We start from the raw sequence: 22776 nt of genomic DNA, 5'->3' as shown, positions 1-22776 counted from the left end.
ACATAAACCAATCTGTTAAGGACCACAAGTTACCTGTTGCTTTCTTCATGTTGTTCTTTTCCTAGTCAGTCATGTAACAGACATTAGCCTGGCATCATGGGTTTGAATCTCAGTAACTGACTTGAAGTGAGTGGGAAGGATTTTATTTTTTAAAAAAACAGCAGGTGGAAAGTGACTTGGTAAAGATGACAGCTGAAAAAAATAAAAATAAAAAGGAGCTGCCTACTCTTTACCCAAATGCCCACTCTTCGGAGCAGCTGAAACTGAACAGTTTGGCTGTAAAGGATGCAGCTTGTTTGCCTTCATGCTCTATCATCTCACTCAGCAGTATTAGCAACATTCATCAAACAGACTGTCTTCAACAAAGAACATGCTAAACATTTACAAGTTGTTCTGCACCAGATACACTGTAATGCACTAACTGCTGAAAGTCGAGGACCTCTCCAAACGTGCCTTTTGTTTTGCAATTAGCTTATGGTTTCTCAAGCAGGAAGTCAGCTTCAGGGGTGGTGGTTTTTCTGCAGCTAAGATAATCAACATAGGAATTGTCTGATCTTTGTAGGTTCTACATGAAAAGTTCACATAAAGCTATAAATAAATGAATGTAGAAACTACTAACAATAATTTCTTCACATTCCAACATTGATGAGATTTTTCAATCTGTATGTTTTAATTTTGTCTTGAGTATTTGTATATTTATGAATGAAATCAAACAGAAGAAATAGTATGCTTATGCAGTAATATGCTAACAACTTTGCTGTCTCTTGTCCTGATTTCAGCTGGGGCAGAGCTCATTTTCTTCTCAGTAGCTGATGCAGTGCTGTGTTTTGGATTAAGTAGAAGAAAAATGTGAATAAAACACTAGTATTTTTGTTGTTGCTAAGTCATACTTAGCCTAAGTCAAGGACTTTCCACTCTGCTCTGCACTGGTGCAGCCTCACCTTGAGTCCTATCTGCAGATTTGGCCACCGCAATATAAGAAAGACATTAAGCTATTAGAGGGCATCCAGGGGAGTTCAACAAAGATGGTGCAGGACCTTGAGGGACAACCATATGGCTCAGGTCACTTGGCTTGTTTAGTCTGGAGAGGATCCCTGAGAGGGAACCTCATCAAAGTCTGCAACTTCCTCATGAGGGGAAGAGGAGGGGCAGGCACTGATCTCTGCTCTGTGGTGACAGTGACAGAACTGAGGGAATGCCCTGAAGTTGTGTCAGGGGAGGTTTAGGTTGGATATTAGGGAAAGGTTCTTCACCCAGGGAGGGGGCTGGGCAGTGGAACAGGCTCCCCAGGGAAGTGGTCACAGCACTGAGCCTGACAGAGTTCAAGAAACTTTTGGACAATACTGTCCAGGCACAGTGTGACTCTTGAGGATGGTACTGTGCAGGGACAGGAGTTGGACTTGATGTTCCCTGTGGGTCTCCAATTTAGCTTGTCTATATCCATATCTCATATCCAACTCAGTGATTCTGGACTTTTCCGTGTCTCATCCTCTGCCACTGAGGAGGCACTCAGTGGAAAGGAGATGGGAAGGAACTGGGAGGAAGCATAGCTGACCAAACCAAAGATATACTCCATAACAAAAAGCTATGCCAAATATATAAACTGGAGGGAGCTACCTGGAAGGGGGCCAGCTGTGGTTCAGGAATGGGCTGGGCATTGGTCAACATGTAGTGATAGATTTGTATTGTCAACACTTGTCTTTCTTGTGTTTTATCTCTCTCTCTCCCTTTAATTTATTACTATTGTTATTGTTATTATTTTGTTTCAATTAACTGTTGAAACAGTTTAACTGTTCTTATCTCAACCCATGAGTTCTATTCCCTTTTCTTTTCTGATTCTTCTCCCCATCCCATCAGGGAGGGGAAGGGGAAGTGAGCGAGTGGCTGTGTGGTACTTGGTTGCCAAATGGGCTAAACCATGAACATGAACAGGGGAGGTTTTAATTGTTTGAGGATTACACAATGTTGGTTATCTAAATAAGTATCTGACTGGTAAAAGAAAAATTCCTACAGCAGTCCTGCAGCTGTGACACTGGAGCTGGTAGATGCCAGTCTTCCATTCCTGGCAAAATTTCTTCCAAGAGCATCTGCAATTCGTAGCCTGTTTCTGTTGGAAATGTCTCACTCTCCTTTTCTCTACTTCCTTCTGCCAAAAACAAATACCAGAATCTGAAAAGTATGGCTTTTCATTATTTTGTTGTATTCCTTTTTTTTATTTCTTATTTATTTTTGAAGGAAATATGGTTTATAAGCATTTATTTGATAGAATACAGGACTCACAAGATAGTGTGGCAACTTAAGAGTAAATTAAAATTGGATGGAGCGTGGGAAGCTAGGATGACACGTAGTGTTTTCACCTTGACAGCCTCTCACTGGAGGTGGCACAGCGAAAGATCTTGACACATCTTGACATCAGCATGAATGCATTCAAGTGGAAGGCAGGTAATTGTTTTCAACGCAGTAAGAACCTAAACTGAACAGTAGTCATGAGACAAAAAAAAAACAACAAAAGAAAAGTATCTGTATTTCCTAGATGAGTGCTGATCTTACGTGTATTTTTAGAGGGAAAGTTAGTAGCTAAAAATAAAATAAATTTTAAAATAACATATATAAAAATAGCCATATATGTATATAATTAGAACTGCTTTTCCTAGTAAAGATGTGGAAAAAGTCCAGCATGTTAATTTGAAAATTTGAAATATTTGGAAATGTCATGATAAAAACAATGCAATATTCCAGAGATCACAAAGAATGAAAGAAATTTAAGTATACAGCAGTAGGTTCTATTTGCATGTTTCATTAGCTGTCTCATGAAGCTTTTCTGTTCTTTTTTCTTCTGAGTTGTTGCCTTCTGATTCTTAATGTATTTAGCCTTTTTCAGTTTTCTGAAATAATTGAAACTAACAGATGAGCAGACAAGTCTAATATTTTAAAAGAAACAGTTTTCATACATGAAATTTCAAGTTTATTTTGGGGAGATTGCTGACTATGTTACATTAAAACATTCAATTATCAAAGAGAGAGATAACACAGTTAAAATAAACATAATTTAATATTTAGGTAATAAAGCTAGAGGAATAGATGTTGGATGTAATAAAGAAAAGATTAACTACTGAACACCACTTAGCTGGGAAGTGCAGACAGTTTCCAAAACTGGCAGGTTCCCACAGTGAAGCCACATACATGTGTGTCAGCAAGGGAGGCTGCAGAGCCATTGCAAAATGATCCAGTGATCATTCTACCAAGCGATACATTACATTTGTAATTTGTTAAAATTCTAAGGCTATTGTGACAGTACTTTGATACTGCTGATGTGTAGTGATGAACAATACTCCTGTAACATTTAAATCCTTTAGCACCCTTCAAACATTCAAAAAAACCAAAGGACATTAATTGTGTAGGCATTGCTTTAAGCTTAAAAACCTTTTTATGCAAGAAATTAAGTCTTCATCAAGAAAATAACTGTTGAAATCTTAATACCTCTCAATGACAGCCACATTTGAAGAGCAATTTTATAGCATAATGATCCTTGTTGCATAATTTGGACAGACTTTTGTTCTCATTTTAATTTCCCATACACTGCTTGCTTTACCATCTCTCCTTCCCACACTGATTAAAAGGGAGAGATCAAAAGTCAGAAGAGAGAAAACATGAAGTTTGGGCCTGGAGTGAAACTTCTAAAGGCTTCAGCTCCTACTTCAGACATGCTATGGCGTATCTGGCTAAAGCATTGGGTGCTTCATAGAAGACCTGGGCAGCTGCATTCCACCCAAGATCCCACTGCAGACACAAGTCCAAAAGAGCAACTTTAAACCCCCACTCACTCACCTTCCACCCAGGACTAGAATATCTAAACTTACCATTCATTGATTTTTATGTTCTTGAGGCACCTAAAATATGAACCTAGCCAAATGATATGCCAGAAGGAGAGGGATTTTTCTTTCTATTTTACCTTATCAACCTTATATTGAAAGTTGTGTGAAATTAGAAAAGAAACTAGAAAGACTAGAAATTAGTTCCTTATTCTAAACCTTGCTCCAGTAATGATCTGACAAGTTTCCTCAAAGTCTATAGGATAGGATAGACTATAAAATGGAGTGTCAGATTCTTGCTTTATTATCAGCTGGAGGAGAGGTTTAAATCCATCTTTTATACAATTTTGTAACAGTTACAGACTTTTCCAAGGAATGCAATGTTCACTTTTTTGTGTGTGTTTGATTTGAAAGAATCAAACACACATACTTCTCCCATTAGAAAAAATGTCTAACAATCAGTTGTAATGCTTAGTACATAAATTGCTCGATCGTGATATGCAACAGGGTCAGACTAGAGAGTGTAAGTTACTTATTTAAACTCTATGGCAATCTGTGAAAATTTACATGTTGCCATCAAAAATAAATAAATAAGGCATCATATCCTTCTGGAAAACTTGTGACAAGTTTGTGACACAAGACATGTTTAATGTCCCATCTAACTTTTGCTTTGGTGTCTGCCCAAGTCAATGCCTTTGTACTTGCAACTGACAAGATTTCAGCAGGTGAGCTTAGCCCTATATACAGTTTTTGAAGCACTTCTGATCTCAAGTATTCTATAAATGTGGAGTAATATAAGAATAATTTTAATTTCCTTTCTACATGCAGAATTATACCAGTCTGAAGCTTTTACTTCCTCCCAAGGAAGTTTTATTAACCATTAAACTCTAGAACCAAAGTTGTAAGGGATAAAGGGGTGTTGTAAAAGGGTACTTTGGAGTAAGTACTTTGGAGTCTGTTTTTCATACTCCTCATGTTACCCTGTTCCTTGGAGTAGCTTGGTTTTGCTTCCTCTGTCTGATTTTCTGGTTGATTTGACCACTAACTGTTCTGAGTGGTTACTGAAATGAGATTATTAGTATGCATTTGACTTCTCTTTCAAAGTTGTCATTACTGTAGTAGTTTCCAAAATTCACAAAATACCATGCTAAATGTAGGTGCTCATGTTTTGTTTTTTTCTTCCAAAATGTAAACATATACCTATATATAAATAATGGAAAAAGTGTCTGTGTGTGGACGCAAACACTTTTGTATAGCAAGCAAAAAGGACTGTAAGCCTGGCCCACCTGATGATGAAAGAGAATGATGTCATTTACTTCACTCAGGACATGATCTCACCCATAGCTGCATAAAATTAGAACTATTTAAAATTCCAGGAGCTTGGCATGTCAGTTGTGAGACAATATGGGGCAGGGGGAGGCCAAGGGGAAGATGCCTGTCCTGGTTTAGGGCAAATATTTGGGAAGAAACTTCTGAAGTGGTCTCCTCTAGAAAGCAAATTCAAGTGGCCCTTCCCCCAACTGGTTCTGGAAAGATTTCCTTGGGGAAAAGTGGAAAAAACTGATTATTCAACAACCAAAGTACTCACAAACATGAAACATGAATAATATTAATTCAATGGACAATAGAATTGTCTCGTTGTTAGAAGATAGCAAATTCACAAAGTCTTTGTCATGGGGTGTAGCTCAGCTCGTTCAGTTTCTTATCAATGCCTCCTGTGCTGGAAAATGCTGCATGAGCTCTCAGTGTTTTTCTGGGATTTTGGTCCAGGTTTGAACAGTTTCAGGAAAGAAGACGCAGTCTTAGGAAAACTTTCCTTGCTGTAACTAATGAGGAAAACCAGCGAAAAACCAGAGGAAACTTCCCTGTTTCTCTCTCACTGTCTGTGCTGCAGACAGCACAGTCTATGAGAGAGAGCTGAAGCTCGTATCTTTGTTTTTGAATACAGCTGCTTTGGACATTCCACCTCTTCTCCTTCTCCCCACCTTTGCTCTCAGATCTAGTTTTAAAAGCACACAACTGAATATCCAGCATAAGCAGAACTGACAATTGGGAATACAGGCATCATAAAGTCACCCCAGGACAATGCCAAATAGCTGTTTATTTTTCCTAACTCAATTTCAAACGGATGTAATAGATTTGAGCTGAGATGCTACAACTGGTTGCAAAACTCTAGTTCTTATTTGCAAAGTAATTATTTCTGCTCCTGTCTCTACCTGCAAATAAAACTGAAACATGCTAAAATAGTGACTAAAGAATATTAAAATAGTTGACAAATGGTGCGGACAAAATTTGGATAATACTGTCACTTTAAATATCTCCTGCAAAAGATAAAAAAATTACCCATACCACATTTCTTTAGGAAAAAAAAGTACATACTATCATAACGTGTTTCTTCTTAACTGAATACTGAACAGAAGATAGTCAATATGAAAAGTTCTGATATATTTATCCAGTCACAGCTCCCTCTTGTGAAATTCATCATTCCTACAAAAAAGTAAGTTGGAATAGAGATTGCTTAAATTAAATTTTATGGTAGCTATTTACTTGATTCCTTTGTTTTTATTTTTCTCATATTTAGAGAAAATTAGTGATATTTAAGGATTGAAATTTTGTATTTTCATGCCATTTCAATGCTAGAACAGATAATACTGTTCTAATAATAATACTTACAGTAAGGTTACACTAAAACCACACTTAGAGGAATATTACTTTTGTATAATGACATTATTTTGATATCCATAATCAAAATCATGGGGGTTTATTTCAGAAAATTTGTATCTAATCTGTTTTTTATTACTGCTGCTAAGTCTTTCTTCTATATAATTTGTTAGAGGGGTTTTTCTCCATTTACATTTTGCTGACATTTGGAAAAATTCTAGCAATTCTTTTTGTACTCTAGCTTTTGTGTCCCTAAGAGTTCAGGGCACTGGGACGAGCTTGTTACCACTCTGTGTCTAAGCTTTGTAGTAATCTTAGTCTTTCTCTCAGTGAAGACTTCCTTTAGAACTAGTTATATATAGTTATTATAGTTCCTTTAGAACTATAACAGAATAGTTATAAAGAAAAAGCCAGAAGGCTTTTTTTTAGTGCGGTATTTTTTTCTGACTACGTAAAATACTGCATTTAGTTAACTGTAGTGTTGTTGTTGGCACTTGAAGAGTTACTTTGGAATAGGAAAAAAAAAACCCAACAAACAAACAAACCCCAAAAACCCCAAACAAACAAACAAACAAACAACACCACGGAGAAAAGGAAGCAGTTCTTCCTATAATGACAGAGTGCAAAGCCCATTGCAGGTGTCTGAGTTCACTGTACGGAACACAAATTTAGAAAGCTCAAGCCAAACTTGGTGCTAATGGTTCAAATGCCACTTAAATTGCGGAGTGTGGCTTTGTGAGCAGAACATGATGGAAACAATGGATCACCTTGGGCAGACCTGCCCAGAGCCCAGGTAAGGCAGGGGAAAGCAACCGCAATGGGAAAACCTCGACCTTTTTTCTATGCGGCTACCCGACATTCTCTGGCCATCGGGTAAGGCGGAAGAGTCCAGTTTACCCACAGAACTGCGGTGGACAGCTGTTTGAAACTTATTTTCGGAGAAAGAGACACTTGTTTCCAATTGACCACCCAACTGAGCCATCCCCAAACTCGGCACCGCTGGCCCGACACTTGTGGGAGCGAGGGGCGGGCACGTGTTGGGGATGAGGAGATATGGTATGGAGGGATGAGGGAGATATGAGGATTGAAGGATGAAGGAGACGACGGGATGGAGGGAAACGTGCGGACTGAATGACGGAGGAAGATCCTCGTACTGAGGCATGACGCCACTCCCACGGTTCCACCCCTCCTGGTCCCTAGGCAACCAGCGCGATCGCCCGCGGGGGCCTCGGCTGGGAAGGCCCCGAGGCGGCGCACAGAGCAGGCGCGGCGGGGCAGCCCCGCGTGGCCGTTGGGCGGCCGGGGCCTGATTTCGAACGGCGAACGGCCCAATCAGAGGCGCGGGCGGGGCCGCGCGCTGGGTTTGAGCCGCGCGGTGAGCGGGGCCGCTATGGCTTCCGGCAGGGTCTGAGGGGCGGCGGGGCCGGGCTGGGCCTGGGGAGAGAGGGTGGGGGGTGATGGCGGAGCAGAGGCGGAGGTTGATACGTCTGGCGGTGCTAGAGGAGCTCCGGGCTTCGTACGGGATCAAGGTGAAAAGCGGGAGCTGTCTGACGGCTGCCAAGGCACCGGGAGCAGCAGCTGCGACGGAGGTGAGTGGGGCGGGGGAGCTCAGAGGGCTCCGCTTCATGGGCCGGGCAGATCTAAAGCTCACACGGGTCCAGGGGCTGGTTCTGTCGCCGGGATCCTGGTTCCGGCAGCAGTGCCGTTCCCGTAATGCAGCGGCTCCTGCCAGCCCCTAACAGGGGATCACCTCCTGTAATGCGGAATAGGGTTTTTCCCCCTTCCCTTCAGCGTGCAGGCACTCTCGGGGCCGTTGCACATCTATGTGATTGGAAGGAATGGTTCAGGAAGGTAATGGCTCGGTGGCGCTGGGTGCCCCCGCCCCCGGCAGTTTGGGACTCGAGTGTTGCCGGGCAGGCCAGATGGCGAAGGAGATGTGTTCCTCTTTGTTCGTGGGCTTGCTGGCCACTGAAACACGCACGTTCGCCTCTGATCTGTGCTAGAGCCTTTTATGCTGCACTGTGATTGATGTCACTCACCACGGAATTTAAGTTTTAGAAATTGTATTATTTTTTGGAATATAGCTACGGTGTTGTTTCTAAAAGCTGTGTGTCTTTTACTTGATTTTTTTTATTTCTGATTTTTTGAAGGGCTTTATTTGCATGGTTTCTTAGTATAAAGCATGACTTATCCTAAGTACAGATGTTTTGGCACAGGCAGTTATTGCCTTGATTTGCCAGTGGTCCAGGAATGAAATCTGTCCCATTACCTTAAATACTTATTTTGAATTTGATGATACCTGATCAGAGCATTGATCTTCTGGTAGACTCTTGAATTTATAAAGTGTGGGCCACAGTCAAGTCCTAAATAAGATTTCTGTGCAACTGGTGTGGCACAGAGCTGAACATCCCCAGACTGAGCTTTCTGATAGGCTGAGAAGACATCACACAATGCTGCAGTAATCTTTGGTCAGTATAAACTAAGGAGCTTGAGAAGACGTGCTTGAGTTGGGTTGTTTGGAAAGGGAGAAAGCAAGAGTAAAGTTAGAATTTGTTTTCTTCCCTTTGTCAATATCAAGCATCTGGTTCTAGACTTTTCCATTTGAAGGGAAGTTTATAAGAACTGTAAACAATATAGGTATGTCTTGATAAAAGATGTCTCTGTTTCTGTCTGTAGTGCTTATATTGTATGCAAGGAAGAAAATGTGTTCTTAGCTACTGAGCAGGGTAGATAAAGCTACCGAGTAACATTTGTTTTGCTAAGGGATGTCTTATTTCTGCTATGAGGGAACAGACATAATTTTATTAGCTTTATTATTTTAATAAAAAATTAAATCACGATTTTTGATACTTCAAAACCTAGTGAGGTGAGCATATCAGTTAGGAATTTTAAATGTTCAATTCCAAACCTCTGGAATTTTCTACTATGTGACCGTGTACATACAGAAAAAACAGGTTTTTCTCTTTCTTAGAGTTAATTTTTTTCTTTGTAGTTTTAGTAGCAACCTGGAACACAATGACAGATGTGTTGCTTCTCTTTCCTGACTCTGTTGTATTTGTTTTCTGTAGGGCAGATTAGATTTGGTCTCATGGAGTAGTTACTAATTAACTATTTTCCTATCATGGACAGCACATTGAATTCCAGCTATGAATGACTAAGAGTTTGCATTCAGCTCTAAGAACAAGCTGGGCAGGATCCTAGTCCTCTTCTGCTTGGGAGAGGGACTGGCTTGCATGTTCTGTAAACATGAATATAAAAAATAAAGTAGAAGTTGTTGATGCCGTAGATGAACATCAGTAGTAATGACTGATGAGATTTACTTATTTTCTAATCTGTAACATATTCTAAGGTCTTGCTCTAAGGCAGTAGAGATCAGTTTAAGAACAAATGCTAAATATGAAGTTCAAAACAGCTGTCTAGATTATTCTATTGACTTTAATCCTTCTCAAAACAGCAATCTTGAGTATCTGAGATGAAGAAAAATGTATTAACAAAAAAGTTGTTTAAAATATCTTGTGCTGATTTTTAAGAAAAATAGGATATAATCAATTTGAAAAACTAAGGTGAGATTCCAAAACAATCTGGTTAATGTCCTTGCTGATTCGTGAGTCCTATAACAAAACTAACTTCTTGTAAAATAAGAAATGTAAAACTTACTGCCAAAAAGGTTTCGACTCTTTCACAATCATCTAGGGTGTTACCTGTAACTAGAATCAGCTGAGTTTTAGATCTCTGATGACAGCATGATTCCAGACAATGCCTCTTATCTGAAAGACTTTTTTTTTTTTTGTCTTAACTACTCTTATGTCTGCTTGTGGAATGTGTGCTTCTTTGTAACATGTAGTTAATTATATCAACTTTTGAATGACATGATTTGAATTTTGTATTTCAGGGTAAAATCTTTGGAATATCTTTTCATGCATTGCCACAATCACTTGTGCCAGAATATGGTTATATTCCAAGGTAAATTAACAATATATTTTTAGATTTTGTGCTTTGCTCTCTTTATGGTGTTGAACCCTTGTGAGAAGAAGGAACATATTTGTTCCACGCCTGCTAGAGCTTCTGGGGGATATAAGTATAGTTCCAGGTAGAAAAGGAGGGATGCAGAAGTTAGAGAATTCAGAGCTCTTACTCAGTTGTATTTCTTTATACTCTTGTCATTGGAAAAAATTATTCTGTAGATTAAGTTTTACAAAAAATGGTGAAATAGTTTTTGTGGAAAAAACCCAAACCTTATTCTGAGCATCAGAACTATGTTACTGTTCTTTTCTCAGCTTTCTCGTTGATTCATGTGAATATTTGGAAGAACATGTTCATACTGAAGGACTCTTCAGAAAGTCTGGATCTCTTGTTCGCTTAAAAGCTTTAAAGGTATTCTCTAAAGCCTCTCTTGCTTTTTTCTTAATAAGCCGCTTTTCACTTGAGCATGTTTTAATTTTTGGACTCTTCTCAATCATATTCAGGTTTTAATACTAGAAGTAGATTTGTAGATGCCTGCTTTAGAAATAATAGATCTAGTGCAGAAGCTGATAGGCTTCCACCTTTTTTTGTTTTCTTTTAAATATTTTGCCTTCTGGGTGATGAGAATAGTTTGGGACTGAACAAACTCATTAGCAATTGTGCACACAGGATGCTATCAGGATATTTGTTTAGCAATATTCTCCGGGTGGAAAGGAGATGGGAAACCTCTAAATTAACACACATGGCCTGCCATCCTTGTGTCTCATTGTAGATAACGTAGCTGGGTAAAACATGACAAGGCTGAAACTAATAATGTGGAAAATATGACTGTTGTGACTTGGGCTAGAGCATTACTGCCAAAATTTAGAAATCTGACGATATGTTGAAGACTTTAAATTGTGCTTCTTATGAAAAATTTCAGAGTAAACTGGATCAAGGTGAAAACTGCCTCTCAGCTGCGCTGCCATGTGATGTTGCAGGGCTTCTCAAACAGTTCTTTAGAGAGCTGCCAGAACCCATCCTTCCACCTCACCTGCAGGAAGGCCTATTCAAAGCTCAGCAGCTTGGAAATGACACGAAAACTGCCACTGTGTTGCTGTCATGTTTGATGGCTGACAGAACAATTGCGGCTTTGAGATACTTTTTCAACTTTCTGAGAACTGTGTCCTTAAGGTCAGTGTAAAGGGTGTGCTTGTGAACAGCTCTGAATTCCCTTAACCACTTCTCTGTCCAGGCAAGTGCTGTAACCTTTCTGTGAGTGGTTTGCCATTTTGAACTTTCATATCTGCAGATATTCACTTGATTCAGTCATAGTCTTTTATTTCATAAATCCAAGGTTTTCTTTATGAAAACTTAATTAACCAGAGCCTTGACTTGGTTCAAGCTTTGTTCAGCAAAATTGCCATAATTTGATACCTTTCATACCCTAAAACTGAGGGAGACCTATAACTTCTTGATTTCAGTAACATGGTTGTTCAATTATCTGGTCTGAATGCATACATCCGTACATTAATCTTGTTATGTAAGCACTCTGGAGAACAAGTCCATTTTTTTTAACTACATTTGTCTTGCTTAGTCTTTTCTTTCTTGACTGCTTATATTCTGATGATTTGAATTTAAAAAGCCTTCTCTTGTTAAGATCCAATGAAAACAGAATGGATAGCAGTAATTTGGCAGTGATTTTTGCTCCCAACCTCTTGCACTCGAATGAAAATGAAAAGATATCCACTAGTACAGAGAAAAAACTTCGCTTGCAAGCTGCTGTTGTGGAAACACTTATTGACCATGCGGCAGAAATCGGTAAGATAAATGCTTATGAACATGTCTCCATGCACCAACCCATGTACAGCTTTTCTTTTCAACTTTTAAGAATACTTTGAAAAAAAAATACTTCTTGATTATTCCAGGACAAGTACCAGAATTTATCTTGGAAAAAATTCCTTCAATGTTTGGTGTTGATAGCTTTCAATCTACTCCCTCACTGTGGGGCCACGAAGACAGTGAAAATGAATCTCCTAGTGAATGTAAAAGGAGGAGGCACCGAAGTGTTGGGGGTAGGTATGTTTTCTGAAACTTTAAAAACCAAAAACAGAATTGAGGCTTCAGGTAGTCTGATCCTAAGCACTTGCTTCTTCCACAGGCAGAGCAGATGTCTTCAAAACTGGTTTGGTTTGATTTGCAGAATTGATATAAGATTTCAGTAATCACATTATTGTACATTTACTCAGTTTTCTAGTCTGTTGTCTACTAAAGAAGCTATTTTGAATTTGTGTAGCCAAATTAGTGTTCTGTCTTTTTGTTGAGTCAGCTTCAGATCCTGTTGCAGAAGGCTAAAGGGTTTGTTTGTTTTTTTGCTAATTTTGAAATGGTACTTCAATATATACTACGAGAAAGCAGGGATGCAGATGGCAAGTGTGTTTTGAATTAGAGTAGCTATTTTGTTTTGAAGTGTAAATTATTGGATACTGTGTGCTCCAGTATCATGGATCTGGGATTTTGGGTGAGGTTTTTTCAGTTTCCAACAGGGTTGAGTTGGGTTTTTTATGCCAGATATGGACAATCAAATGGTACATTCTCAGTTCTGCACTCTCTTAAAGGAAATACTATGGAACATGTATGCTTGACTTCATTCAAATTCCCTGCAAAGGGATCTTTTATGTATTGCCATGAAAACATAGGTGTTTATTTAGCTCATGTACCTAGAGTATTTAACCTGACAGTAGTTGAAATTAAGGCTGTATGATTGTATGTTTAGCCATGGCATTTTTTTTTGTGTATTGTACTTATCTGCTCTGTTTGTTGGGGTTTTTGGGGTTTTTTTTTAAAACAATTTATATTTTAAGGAAAATAGATTTTGCAGCTGCTGTGAAAGCCATAAAAACTATTTTGGTGGGAAGATCTGGGTTATGATATTCTGTACATAAAACAACCATTTAAACTGGTTTGCTTTCTTTCTCCCTGAAAAAAAATGCAAGTTAAACTTGAATTGAAAACAGAGCAAGACAAGCTTTACATTTAACTTTGATTGCTCGGTGTGTCTTGCATTTCAGATATTGTTAGTGGAGCATTGAATAAATTTAAATCTAGCAGAACACCCTCCACTACACCTCAACAAGACAGAAGCGGTAGGTATTGGGATATTTGTACTGAGTAAAGCCCATGCAGTATCTTCTGGATTTGTTAACTATTTTTTTAACTAAAGAATTAGAACTTGGTTGAAGGTAAGTGATTAAATTTAAATTGTTTGAAATGAAATATAGATACATATTTACTGAGGATACTGCATTTACTGTAATCCTTGGAGCAGCTACAATCACTGCAATGTGATTTAGCTCTGTGGGATTACCCAACCAAACTTGTGCTTTTTAGCTAATGAACCACTAAGGCTTCAGTGCAGTAGTGCAGCATTTTATCATCTTTGGAATGAATCTGCGAGGACTAAAATTCTTTCAAACTTACCATCTCTAAAACTTACGGAAGAAGATTATACATTTACTTTCTCCTAATACCTATATTGTTTTATTTATGTGTGGGTTTGGATTTTCCTTTCTGGTACTCTAAACTTGCAAAAAACCCAACAAAATAATAAACCAAACCCTAAGCTATACTGATTGCTTTGCCTGTTCAAAATGCATGCACTTTGGCTAAGCTTTTGCAGCAAGTTTTTTTTAGAGTTAAAATAAAAATCCAAACCAAACATTTACTTTACTAAACTCTCCAGCTTTTAATCTATTACTGCAAGTTTGATTTTCTTAATTACAGTCCTTTCATCAGTGACACCAGTGGTTCTTACTCCGAGTACCAAGCGGAAACTTCCAGCTGATTGCTCTCAGGGCTTGTCCAGCAAGAAGAGACGATCTTTTAAGCACAGTTTTGCCTTTGAGTTTTTACCAAGTAGCATTTTTAACAGCAGCTCAACACCAGCATCAGGTACAGTGCCATCACTTTTTCCTTGCTGCTTGAAGTGGTTGTTGGTGGCTTTAAATTTGAGGGTGGAGCTGTTTGTTCTTGTTAGTGAGTCATTGATACTTGTTGCTGAAGTGTTCCTCACACTACTTCCCCATCTTGGTAAATAGTGTATGTTTATGTTCATTGGTGACTCATGTTACATAGATTGAGCGAAAGCCAAATTCATTCTTGGTTTTTTTTTCCTTTAATCTCTCATACTTACAGTCCTGACATCATTTTATCTTTTTTACTCCATATGTATCACTCAAGTTATGCTCCTGTTTCTTTCTTGGCACACAAATCCATGAAAACTGCCTCTGCTTTCAACCTTTTGAAAGTTGTAGCCTTCTGTCTCATAAATGCTTAGATAGCTGATCTTAGCTCTGTGTGAAATGTAATTGTTGCTTTTATAAAGCTTCTTTCATGTTTCCTGTCACCTCTTGGTGCTCTTGCTTTTCCTCTAGATGCTACATCTCAAAACTCTAGAGAAAATTTTACTTTTGTTTGACAATGTTTTAGTACCACTTCACTAGAGTGCTTCCAACCATCAGGCTCCTCTGAAAATCCTGTTTTATTTTTTAGTTCTTTAATGTGCTGCCAACAGAAGTTAGAGTGGAAAGATATTTCTAGATTGGCTGTTTTGCTTGATTTTTTATTTTTCCCCCATCAAATGAGTGTTCTAAAACTTAATGCTTTTCTAAAATCATTTCATGTTCTCTGTGACATTGTTTCTATGGATAAGCAAACCAAAGCAATGATATTTTATAAAGGCAGCAGTGATGCATGTGTTTCATAAAATGTCCAGTTTTAAAAAAAGTAACTCTCTTCTGCATTGTTGCTTTAGCTGTTCTGGCTAGGTATGTAAAAAAAGCACACTGCAAATAAAAATTAGACTCTAATTTTTCTTCTTGAACTCTTAAATTTGAGGAACTGATCTGATGATAATAGCATGGAAACTTATTTGAGGTCGTGATACCTGTAGCATGTAATTAATTGCATTCCAGACACTTCTATGGATACTACAAGCAACAGCTTTGTTTCATTTTAAAGTGGAAGTCAAAGTAATTTCAAGCCAGCACTCTACAAAATCAGCAAAAAAAATTCTGTTTTAAAAACCTGTTCTTTGTGTTAATTCCCAAGTCTTTATCTGAAAAAATGTGACTATTTTAAGTTCATATAAATATAATTTTTTCTCTGTAGTTCATTTTGAAGCAAGTCCTTGTGTGTGCCTTGAGTCATCACAAACCTCACTATCTCCTTCAACCACTGGTGAAAATCATGTGTCCAGTACAGGGAATAGAAGAAGTAAAAGACTTGCAGGCAAAAAACTATACAGGTAATTAACTCTCAAAACCTAAAGATAAATTGGAAAGATGTGTCTAGACCCCTTGAATAGTGACTCAATCTGTCTCTAAAATTATTTGGCTTGGTAGATTTTTACAGTGGTCTTTAAAACCACCAGATCTTCAGATGCTGCAAAATTGAGCTCAAACGAAATAAGATCTGGTATATTAGCTTTCTGTGCCTATTAAAAATGGTGGGCAATAAGACAATAAAATAAGTAAAACTGGAGGAAATAACTGTAAATAAATGTCAGGGTGTTTTCATTGCTGTCCTAAAGAGGTTGTCCTTTTCTCCCTTGTGTCCTTCCAGGGCTGAATCAGGGAAGATGGGTTGTTTTTCTCCAAAGATAAGCCGGAAAGAAATGGTTCGTAGGTCCTTACGCTTGAAATTTGGTTTGGGGAAAAGCAACAGAGACATGGTAAGTACCTAGTCCTCTTGATAGACTGCATATTTTAATCCAAAGTTTGGGACACTGCTTTTCAGAAGTAGGAAGGATGTATTTTGCAGTGCAGGGATCCCAGTGTTAATTGAACCTGCTTGCTGTCAAGCACAAGAAGTTTGAGGTTTATTTGCATAGCAGTAACTGATCAGCATGTACTGTGTTTGACTGGCATGGGGCAAGACTCTGAGGGAGGGAGCAGCTGACCTGAATTGACCAGGGAGCAATTCCATGCCATGTAATTTTAGGCTCACCAGTAAAACTGGGATGGGGATAATTTATGGGAAGTAGCCACTGCTCAGAGGCTTGCTGAGAATTGACCTGATTGTTCCAAGTGATGACCTTTGCATCATGGGTGGATTTGGGTTTTTTTGTCGGTGGTGTGCATGTGTCCCTTTTCCTTTTCTTCTTTCCAATTCTCTCCCTCATCCTTTTTGGGAATGGGAAAAGCAATCATGTGGCTGGATGGGAGCTTGCCTGATTGTTGGGATCACCATGCTTGTGATCAGTGGGTCTCACAGTTCCTGACTTGGTACAGCCTGGGCACAGTCACTTTGTTCACAGTGTGATTAAGTTTGCCCAACTGCAGGGAGGCCGTTTCCCACCTAGGTTTGCAGAGAGTCAAGGCAAGAGGAAGTATGCCCAAGAAAAAGCTGCTGTGGCTGATTTGTATAGTTTTCCTGAAGCTTCCTCTGCAAATGAGATTCCAAATTACAAGTTTATATAAAAACAATCAACGTTTTTTCTTTGTTGAAGAATATTGTATCAGGATGTGCAGCTGGCAATAGATCAGAAAATATTGGAAGGCGTCTTGCAAGTCAGCAAGGTTTGGAAAGCAGAACTGAATGTGCAAAGAGGGATGTACTCTTCAGCCCATATGTCAATGAAAAATTCCCTAAGAAAGGTAATTGCCTAACCAAATATATTAGATGGGGAAAGCTTTTTTTTTTTTTTTTAACTTTACAAAAGCAACTTTATGCATAAAAGTATAAAAGCAATTGGATTAACTTGTAGCAAGGTCAAAAGCCACTTGTATGTTAATAGCTTCTTGGGAAAAAGAATAAGTTTTTAGAGCAAGCTTATTATGTTTCTAGTGTATTTTAGTAGCTCTCTTAGTTAAACGAGAGGAGATGCACAATTTCACTTAGTATTTTAACCTTACATTTCTGAAATTTAAGGGCATAATGGCATCTTAAAATTCAGTGTTGCTTTGGTAATTACTTTTAGTAAGAGTTTTTATCTATAGTTATTAAATTCACAAATAAATAATTCTTAAACACTGTGGTATTTATTTTAAGGTTCAAGGAATGTAAGCAAGTCAGAAGAAAACTTGCTAACTCCAAAATGTCACGATAAAGTCATTCACCGAATGTCATGGAATAGTCCTGCTGTTACGGATTCTCAGGTGATCAACAAGAATGAGCAAATTCTGCCTGGACACTCTGAAATGGGAGTCAGCTCTTCAGAATCTGTTTTGATATTTGAAAAGCCACCAGTTATTCCAAATGAATTCAAATGTGCAACTGTAAGCAAACAGGACAACAACGTGGAACTTGTGCTTTGTGAAGATGAAAATAATTCAACTACAGAAACATTACTGAAAGTTAAGCAAGCCTTCTCTGCATCTGGTAGTATTCTTCACAATTTGATAGGTGATAACAAGTCATCCCTCTCAGTTGTAGCAAGTGAAATATTAAATGAAACTCCGTGTCCCTCAGGGCTCAGTTCAGCAAAAAAATTGTTAGTGGAAGAAGTTTCTGAAAATCTAGTAAATGTAAAATCCAGAGAGCTGTTGCACCAATTTAATCAATCTTCTGCTGCTGATGAACAGCAATCAAAAAAAGAGGAAATTGACATTTTGGAGAAAAGAAACTTCAAAACTTCTATTGAGATTGAACTTCAGGTCCCAAAACCAGATATAAAAAAAGTAAAAGAACTTCCTATGCCTCAAGTACTAGCCGAGGAAGATAAGTGTACTGTTGAGAACAGTTCAGCAAAAGATGACTTACACAAATCAGATTTCTCTGGAAGAAGAGAGGCAGTAGAATTAATACACTCACAAACAGCTGAAAACTCTATGGTAAAGTGCTGTAACTTGGAAGAGAGTACTGCTAAACCTTCTTTGGCAGGACAACCGCATACTTCGCAGTTGCCTAAATCACAAAATGAAATGGGCAACCAGTACTTGAAAGCTGAAAATTCAGATAAAATTTTAGTTAAAACATCAACTGTTTCTGACCATGGGAAGGTTTCTGACCACATACAGTGGTTCAACCAGCTTTCATTAAATGATTCAAATTCCACAAGCATAACTAAACCACCTCTGAAGTTTCAACGTACTCCAGTTAGACAGTCTGTAAGGAGAATGAATTCCCTTTTGGAGGCTAACAGACAATCTGTAAGCTCTCAGACGGTTAAATCGAGTGGTGTTGGTTCACCACTTGTTAAATCTTTGAGCTATGATTCTGCCCTATTCCCCTGCACAGAAAAACCCTCAAAGAATTCCATGCTTTTGCCACGCAGGAGTGAAAGCACACGTGACCAAGTTTCTGTAGCTCATAAGCAGCTAGACTTAACATCCAAATCATGTTGCAGGCCATTAAATCCGTCAGACAGGCCTGATGTTTCTGTCAGAGCTGTTGGAATCCATGAACAAAAAACAACTGTTCGTTCATCAAAGTCTGTTCTAGAAGATCTAACCAATCATGAAATGGTTAAATCCAGTTTGAAAGTTAATGCAAATATAAATATTCCAGGTGCTGCCCAAGAAAAATCTATCATCACAAGAAGTGCTTCAGGAAAAGAAAGAGTTCGTTACAGAGGCTCTCCAAAGAATCCAATATCCGATGTAAAATTGCTACCAACTGCAAAGCCTGTAGACTTATAAGAACAAATGTAATGGCTAAATGGGTTCTTTGTAACTTGGTTAATTTTTGGAAAAATCTAAATTTGTATGATATTTTTCTAGCTCTTTATATTTGTAATTTTTCATTTGTTTTAAATGAATGAGTTGTGAAGATGTACAAATAGCAATTTGTTTCATGTTGAGGTTTTCTTCATTCACTGAAAGTTCTGTAAATGCTAGTCAGTTCAAGTAAATGAACTTGACTTATAAAACAATCTATTAATCTGTAGATAATCTAACACAAATGTTTGTGTTAGATCTCAAGTTTTGATCATCTTAGCTTCTAAACGTGCTGCATCTCCCAAAACTGTTCTTGCAGTACTTAGATTAAGTTCAGAAACAATTTCTCAAATATTTAAAACAAATGTAACAGACATGTGAAGGGAAGTGTTTTGATGCTGAGCATTTAGCAGTTAAATTAGTTTACTTTTTAGTTTTAAGTGTACTGTAGCACCCCTTGATACTACTAAGTTGGACCTCATATGAGCTCTATTTCTTTTGAGACCATGTTGTTTATTTTTGTTGGAGTAAACTGGGAGCGTATTTTACTAGTTGAGTAGGTAAATGTCAAAACATAATCCATGTGTGCTCACACTCTGGAGAATTATTAGAACAAAATGTGCAGTTTATTCAAGAACTGAAAAGTCTTAAAACTTCATCCAGTGTTGTGTACTACAGTAGGTACCAAGTATTTTCAGTTATGAGTCATAAAATGTTTTATCTTAATATGAGAGGGGAGTTTTAACTTATTTTTAGAGCTGTAGAATTATGTTAAGTGTGTGGTGCAGAAGCTGGGTATAGATGTTGAAAGTGTTGCAAGAGACGAATGTGAGAAGCCATAGCATGTTAAAGGTTGATTTGCACAAGCAAATGTTTACATCTTTTGGAATGAAAACTGTTTGTCTGTCATCAGTTGTAAAATTATTTAAGAGTAAACACTTGAAACCGTTCATTAGCTTTTTATGTGTGTGAATTGCTTATTGGCAAAATGTTAGAGCTGAAGCACTGGGTACTTTTGGTTTTAATAAAACCATTGTTTTATCCCTTTTCTGAGCTTTGTTCTTTTATAATGACTTGGAAAGTTAGATTATGCTGTTATATGCAGACTGTAGACACCAAAATTAGTAAGTCTGAAAATACTGAAGCCAGAAGTAAATCTGTTCTGGCTGTCCTTTTTCTTCATCTTAGCTACGTGTTTGTAATTCTCACAACTAGCAAAAGGCATGATGCAGTATAGTTTATCAGCAGAAGTCTTCTGAATCTCTTCAAAGGGTATGTTAATCAAAAGAATAGTTATTTTCTGTTCCCCTATCTCCTTCCCCATGTATCCACCAATTTGCAAGCTGAATTGGTTCAGCTACTTGATCTGTGGAAACCGTCTGCCTCACTCTTGCTACATTTCTGTAATACCTAATACCAGCAAGCCAGCCATGAGGGGATCTTAGCCAGATTGCTTGGTGCTATGGTTAAGAATGGGAAGCTTCAGCTTCGTGAAGTAAAGGAGTGAATATTGCAGTTCACCACCACCCAAAGAGGAAGCTGCTTCTCTTGGCTCCATGTTCCTACTCCCTGCCTTAAACTGGTGCTGGCAGATCCCTCAGTAGGCTGAGCAGGCACCAGAGCACCATGTTTTGGATCATCTCGGGTAAGGATCAGCAAACCATCTCCCAGCTGTGATCGCTGATGCAAGGAGGTAGGAGCTGGAAATAGGACAGGAGGAAATAAAGGCAGGGTCAGGAAGAAAAATGAGGTCTGACTCCTGTAATAGTGAGGTGTCACACTGATTCTTGTCCAGAAGATTAAGACTTGAGATTGTCACAGTTGCATTAGCATTCAAAATATTTGGTATATATTAACAGTGTGTGGAGCAGTAAGCTACTTTTGATCATCCGTTCAAGCTAGTCTTGAAGCATCTAAATTTAGATTCTTAGTGGGAATTTGGTAGGGCCCTGACAAAGAAACCTGTATCAGAAAAAAATGGTTCAAGGAAGTTCTGTTTTTAGAAGTTTTGCAGAACAGTTTGGACAAACATCCCTTTATGTAAAATTGATTATATTTTGCTGAAAGAGACATGATGCCAAGTGGAAGTCCCTTCTGCTTAATCCTGCAAGTTACAACTTCCATAATGTACCAGAGACTAAAAAGAGAATAATCTACATCTACAAGTGCAGTTCATGGGACCATTGTGGTTTATGGGGCATAATCTCAATTTTTTTGTGGACAGCTGTACTAAACTGCGATCTGATGCATTCCCATCAGTAGCAGTGAAGGTGTGACACATAAAATAACCTTTAGAAGCTACTGTTTTGCCACATGTTGTGTTAGATGAGCAACTCCATTAACACGACTTTTTTAGTTACCTTTTTGGTAACATTTACACTGCATGATGTGTCTAGATTTGCTTAATTGGAGCCATTTGCCTTCAAGGCCTTGGAGATGGTTGCCGTGTTGCTGCCCTGTAAACCTGCAGTTAGATAACACTAAACCATGGATCGTAGTATTGTAGAGACAGAAATCACAGCAGCAAGATGGATACTCTCCCAGGAGTATGTAATTATTTCTGTCACCGTTAAGGCATCAAAACCCTTCAGTTTTATTTTTAGACTGTTAAGTTAAAAAGGGAGGTTTTTTACATCCCCCGAGCTCTGTGAGTGTGGGCCAAAGCCCCCAGGAGCTCCCTGTCCGTGCGGGCAGCCCCCGGCCCCGGCTGCGCACGGAGGATGCGCGGCCGCGGAGCCGCCGCCCCGCAGAGCCGCGCTGCGAGCGGAGGTGAGCGGGGCGCTCCGGCCCGGCGGCTCCGGGCTGCTGCCGAGGGGAAGGGAGGGGATGGCGGCCCGCTGGCGGCGGAGGGCAGCGGGAAGGCTCTGTGGAAAGCAGATGTTTGCCCTCGAGACGGGGGCTGCAGAGGCCGGTGGAGCGGGAGGGCTGCGGGAGGAGCGCGGTGCGCTGGCGGAGCCGCGCACAGGCCGAGCGGGGAACATTCCCAGCTTTGAGGGTTTCAGCCATTTTTGCCTCAAAGGCGTTTTCAGGTGCCTTGAGCCGGAGGCTGGAGCACTGGAGCATCTTTAGACATCTGGCGAGAAGAAATCAGGCAGCTGCGCGTGTGTTAAGGAAGACAAGGGGAACTCGAGGGGGTTTTGTTTATCCAGGGGACTGGAAGTGATGCATTTCAATTAGTGTCTGATGTGAGGGAGAAAGGAGCTTTAAGAAGACAAGCATTCTGATTAAAATTCAGCCTAACAGAGGACAGTAAGTGGTACTTACTTGTGGGTTTTTTGTTGTTGTTGGCGGCTTTGGGGTTTTTTTGTCCTAATTAAACCACACCGTGCAGCCATTTAATGAAACGGATTCGAGGAAAGAAACAAAATCTATTTGCTTCAGGTGGAAAACACGGTGCATAGTAAGTCGGAAGCCTTTTGTCTTAAGGTGCAAACAAAACACATCCAGGCTGTTCGGCAGGCTCTTATTATTGATTTTTCAGGCAATGAAATAATAGAGCCTGGAAAACACAGTTCCTGGATGAAGAGTTCTTGGCTTTTAGACCAGAGCTTTATAAATAGCATAATAAACATGGAGGGGGTGGATGGTGTAGTGGATGACGTATTCTCATCAAACGAAAAAGTGGATTAATTTTGTTTGCAGCGACTGTTAATTAATGTTTCAGAAAAATGCAGATCAGCAGATTGATTTCTGCAGTTTGCTGC

At 39.0% G+C, this 22776-nt stretch overlaps 1 protein-coding gene across 7 annotated transcripts in view; it reads left to right on the top strand.

Moving 5' to 3' along the window:
• Positions 1-2421: 2421 nt before the first annotated feature.
• Positions 2422-22776, top strand: part of LOC107205692 (neuroendocrine protein 7B2) — a 48548-nt gene continuing 28193 nt past the window's right edge. Inside the window, exons 1-12 of one of the 7 annotated variants that reach the window (XM_015630387.3) lie at positions 2422-2442; positions 10366-10436; positions 10751-10847; positions 11359-11609; positions 12061-12236; positions 12344-12490; positions 13487-13561; positions 14199-14366; positions 15585-15720; positions 16038-16146; positions 16924-17071; positions 17466-20121. In XM_015630387.3, coding sequence (XP_015485873.1) covers positions 2422-2442; positions 10366-10436; positions 10751-10847; positions 11359-11609; positions 12061-12236; positions 12344-12490; positions 13487-13561; positions 14199-14366; positions 15585-15720; positions 16038-16146; positions 16924-17071; positions 17466-19054 — 2988 coding nt within the window. In that variant the 3' untranslated portion in view covers positions 19055-20121. Of the gene's footprint in view, positions 2443-7898; positions 8063-10365; positions 10437-10750; positions 10848-11358; positions 11610-12060; positions 12237-12343; positions 12491-13486; positions 13562-14198; positions 14367-15584; positions 15721-16037; positions 16147-16923; positions 17072-17465; positions 21842-22065; positions 22322-22776 lie in introns of those variants that run through there. The other 6 variants (XM_015630383.3, XM_015630384.3, XM_015630385.3 and 3 more) reach the window with 6 other exon arrangements.

Source organism: Parus major, chromosome 5 (assembly GCF_001522545.3).
Source record: "Parus major isolate Abel chromosome 5, Parus_major1.1, whole genome shotgun sequence".
In the NCBI taxonomy this organism is placed as follows: Eukaryota; Metazoa; Chordata; class Aves; order Passeriformes; family Paridae; genus Parus; species Parus major.
This window is presented reverse-complemented; position numbering and strand designations above follow the sequence as displayed.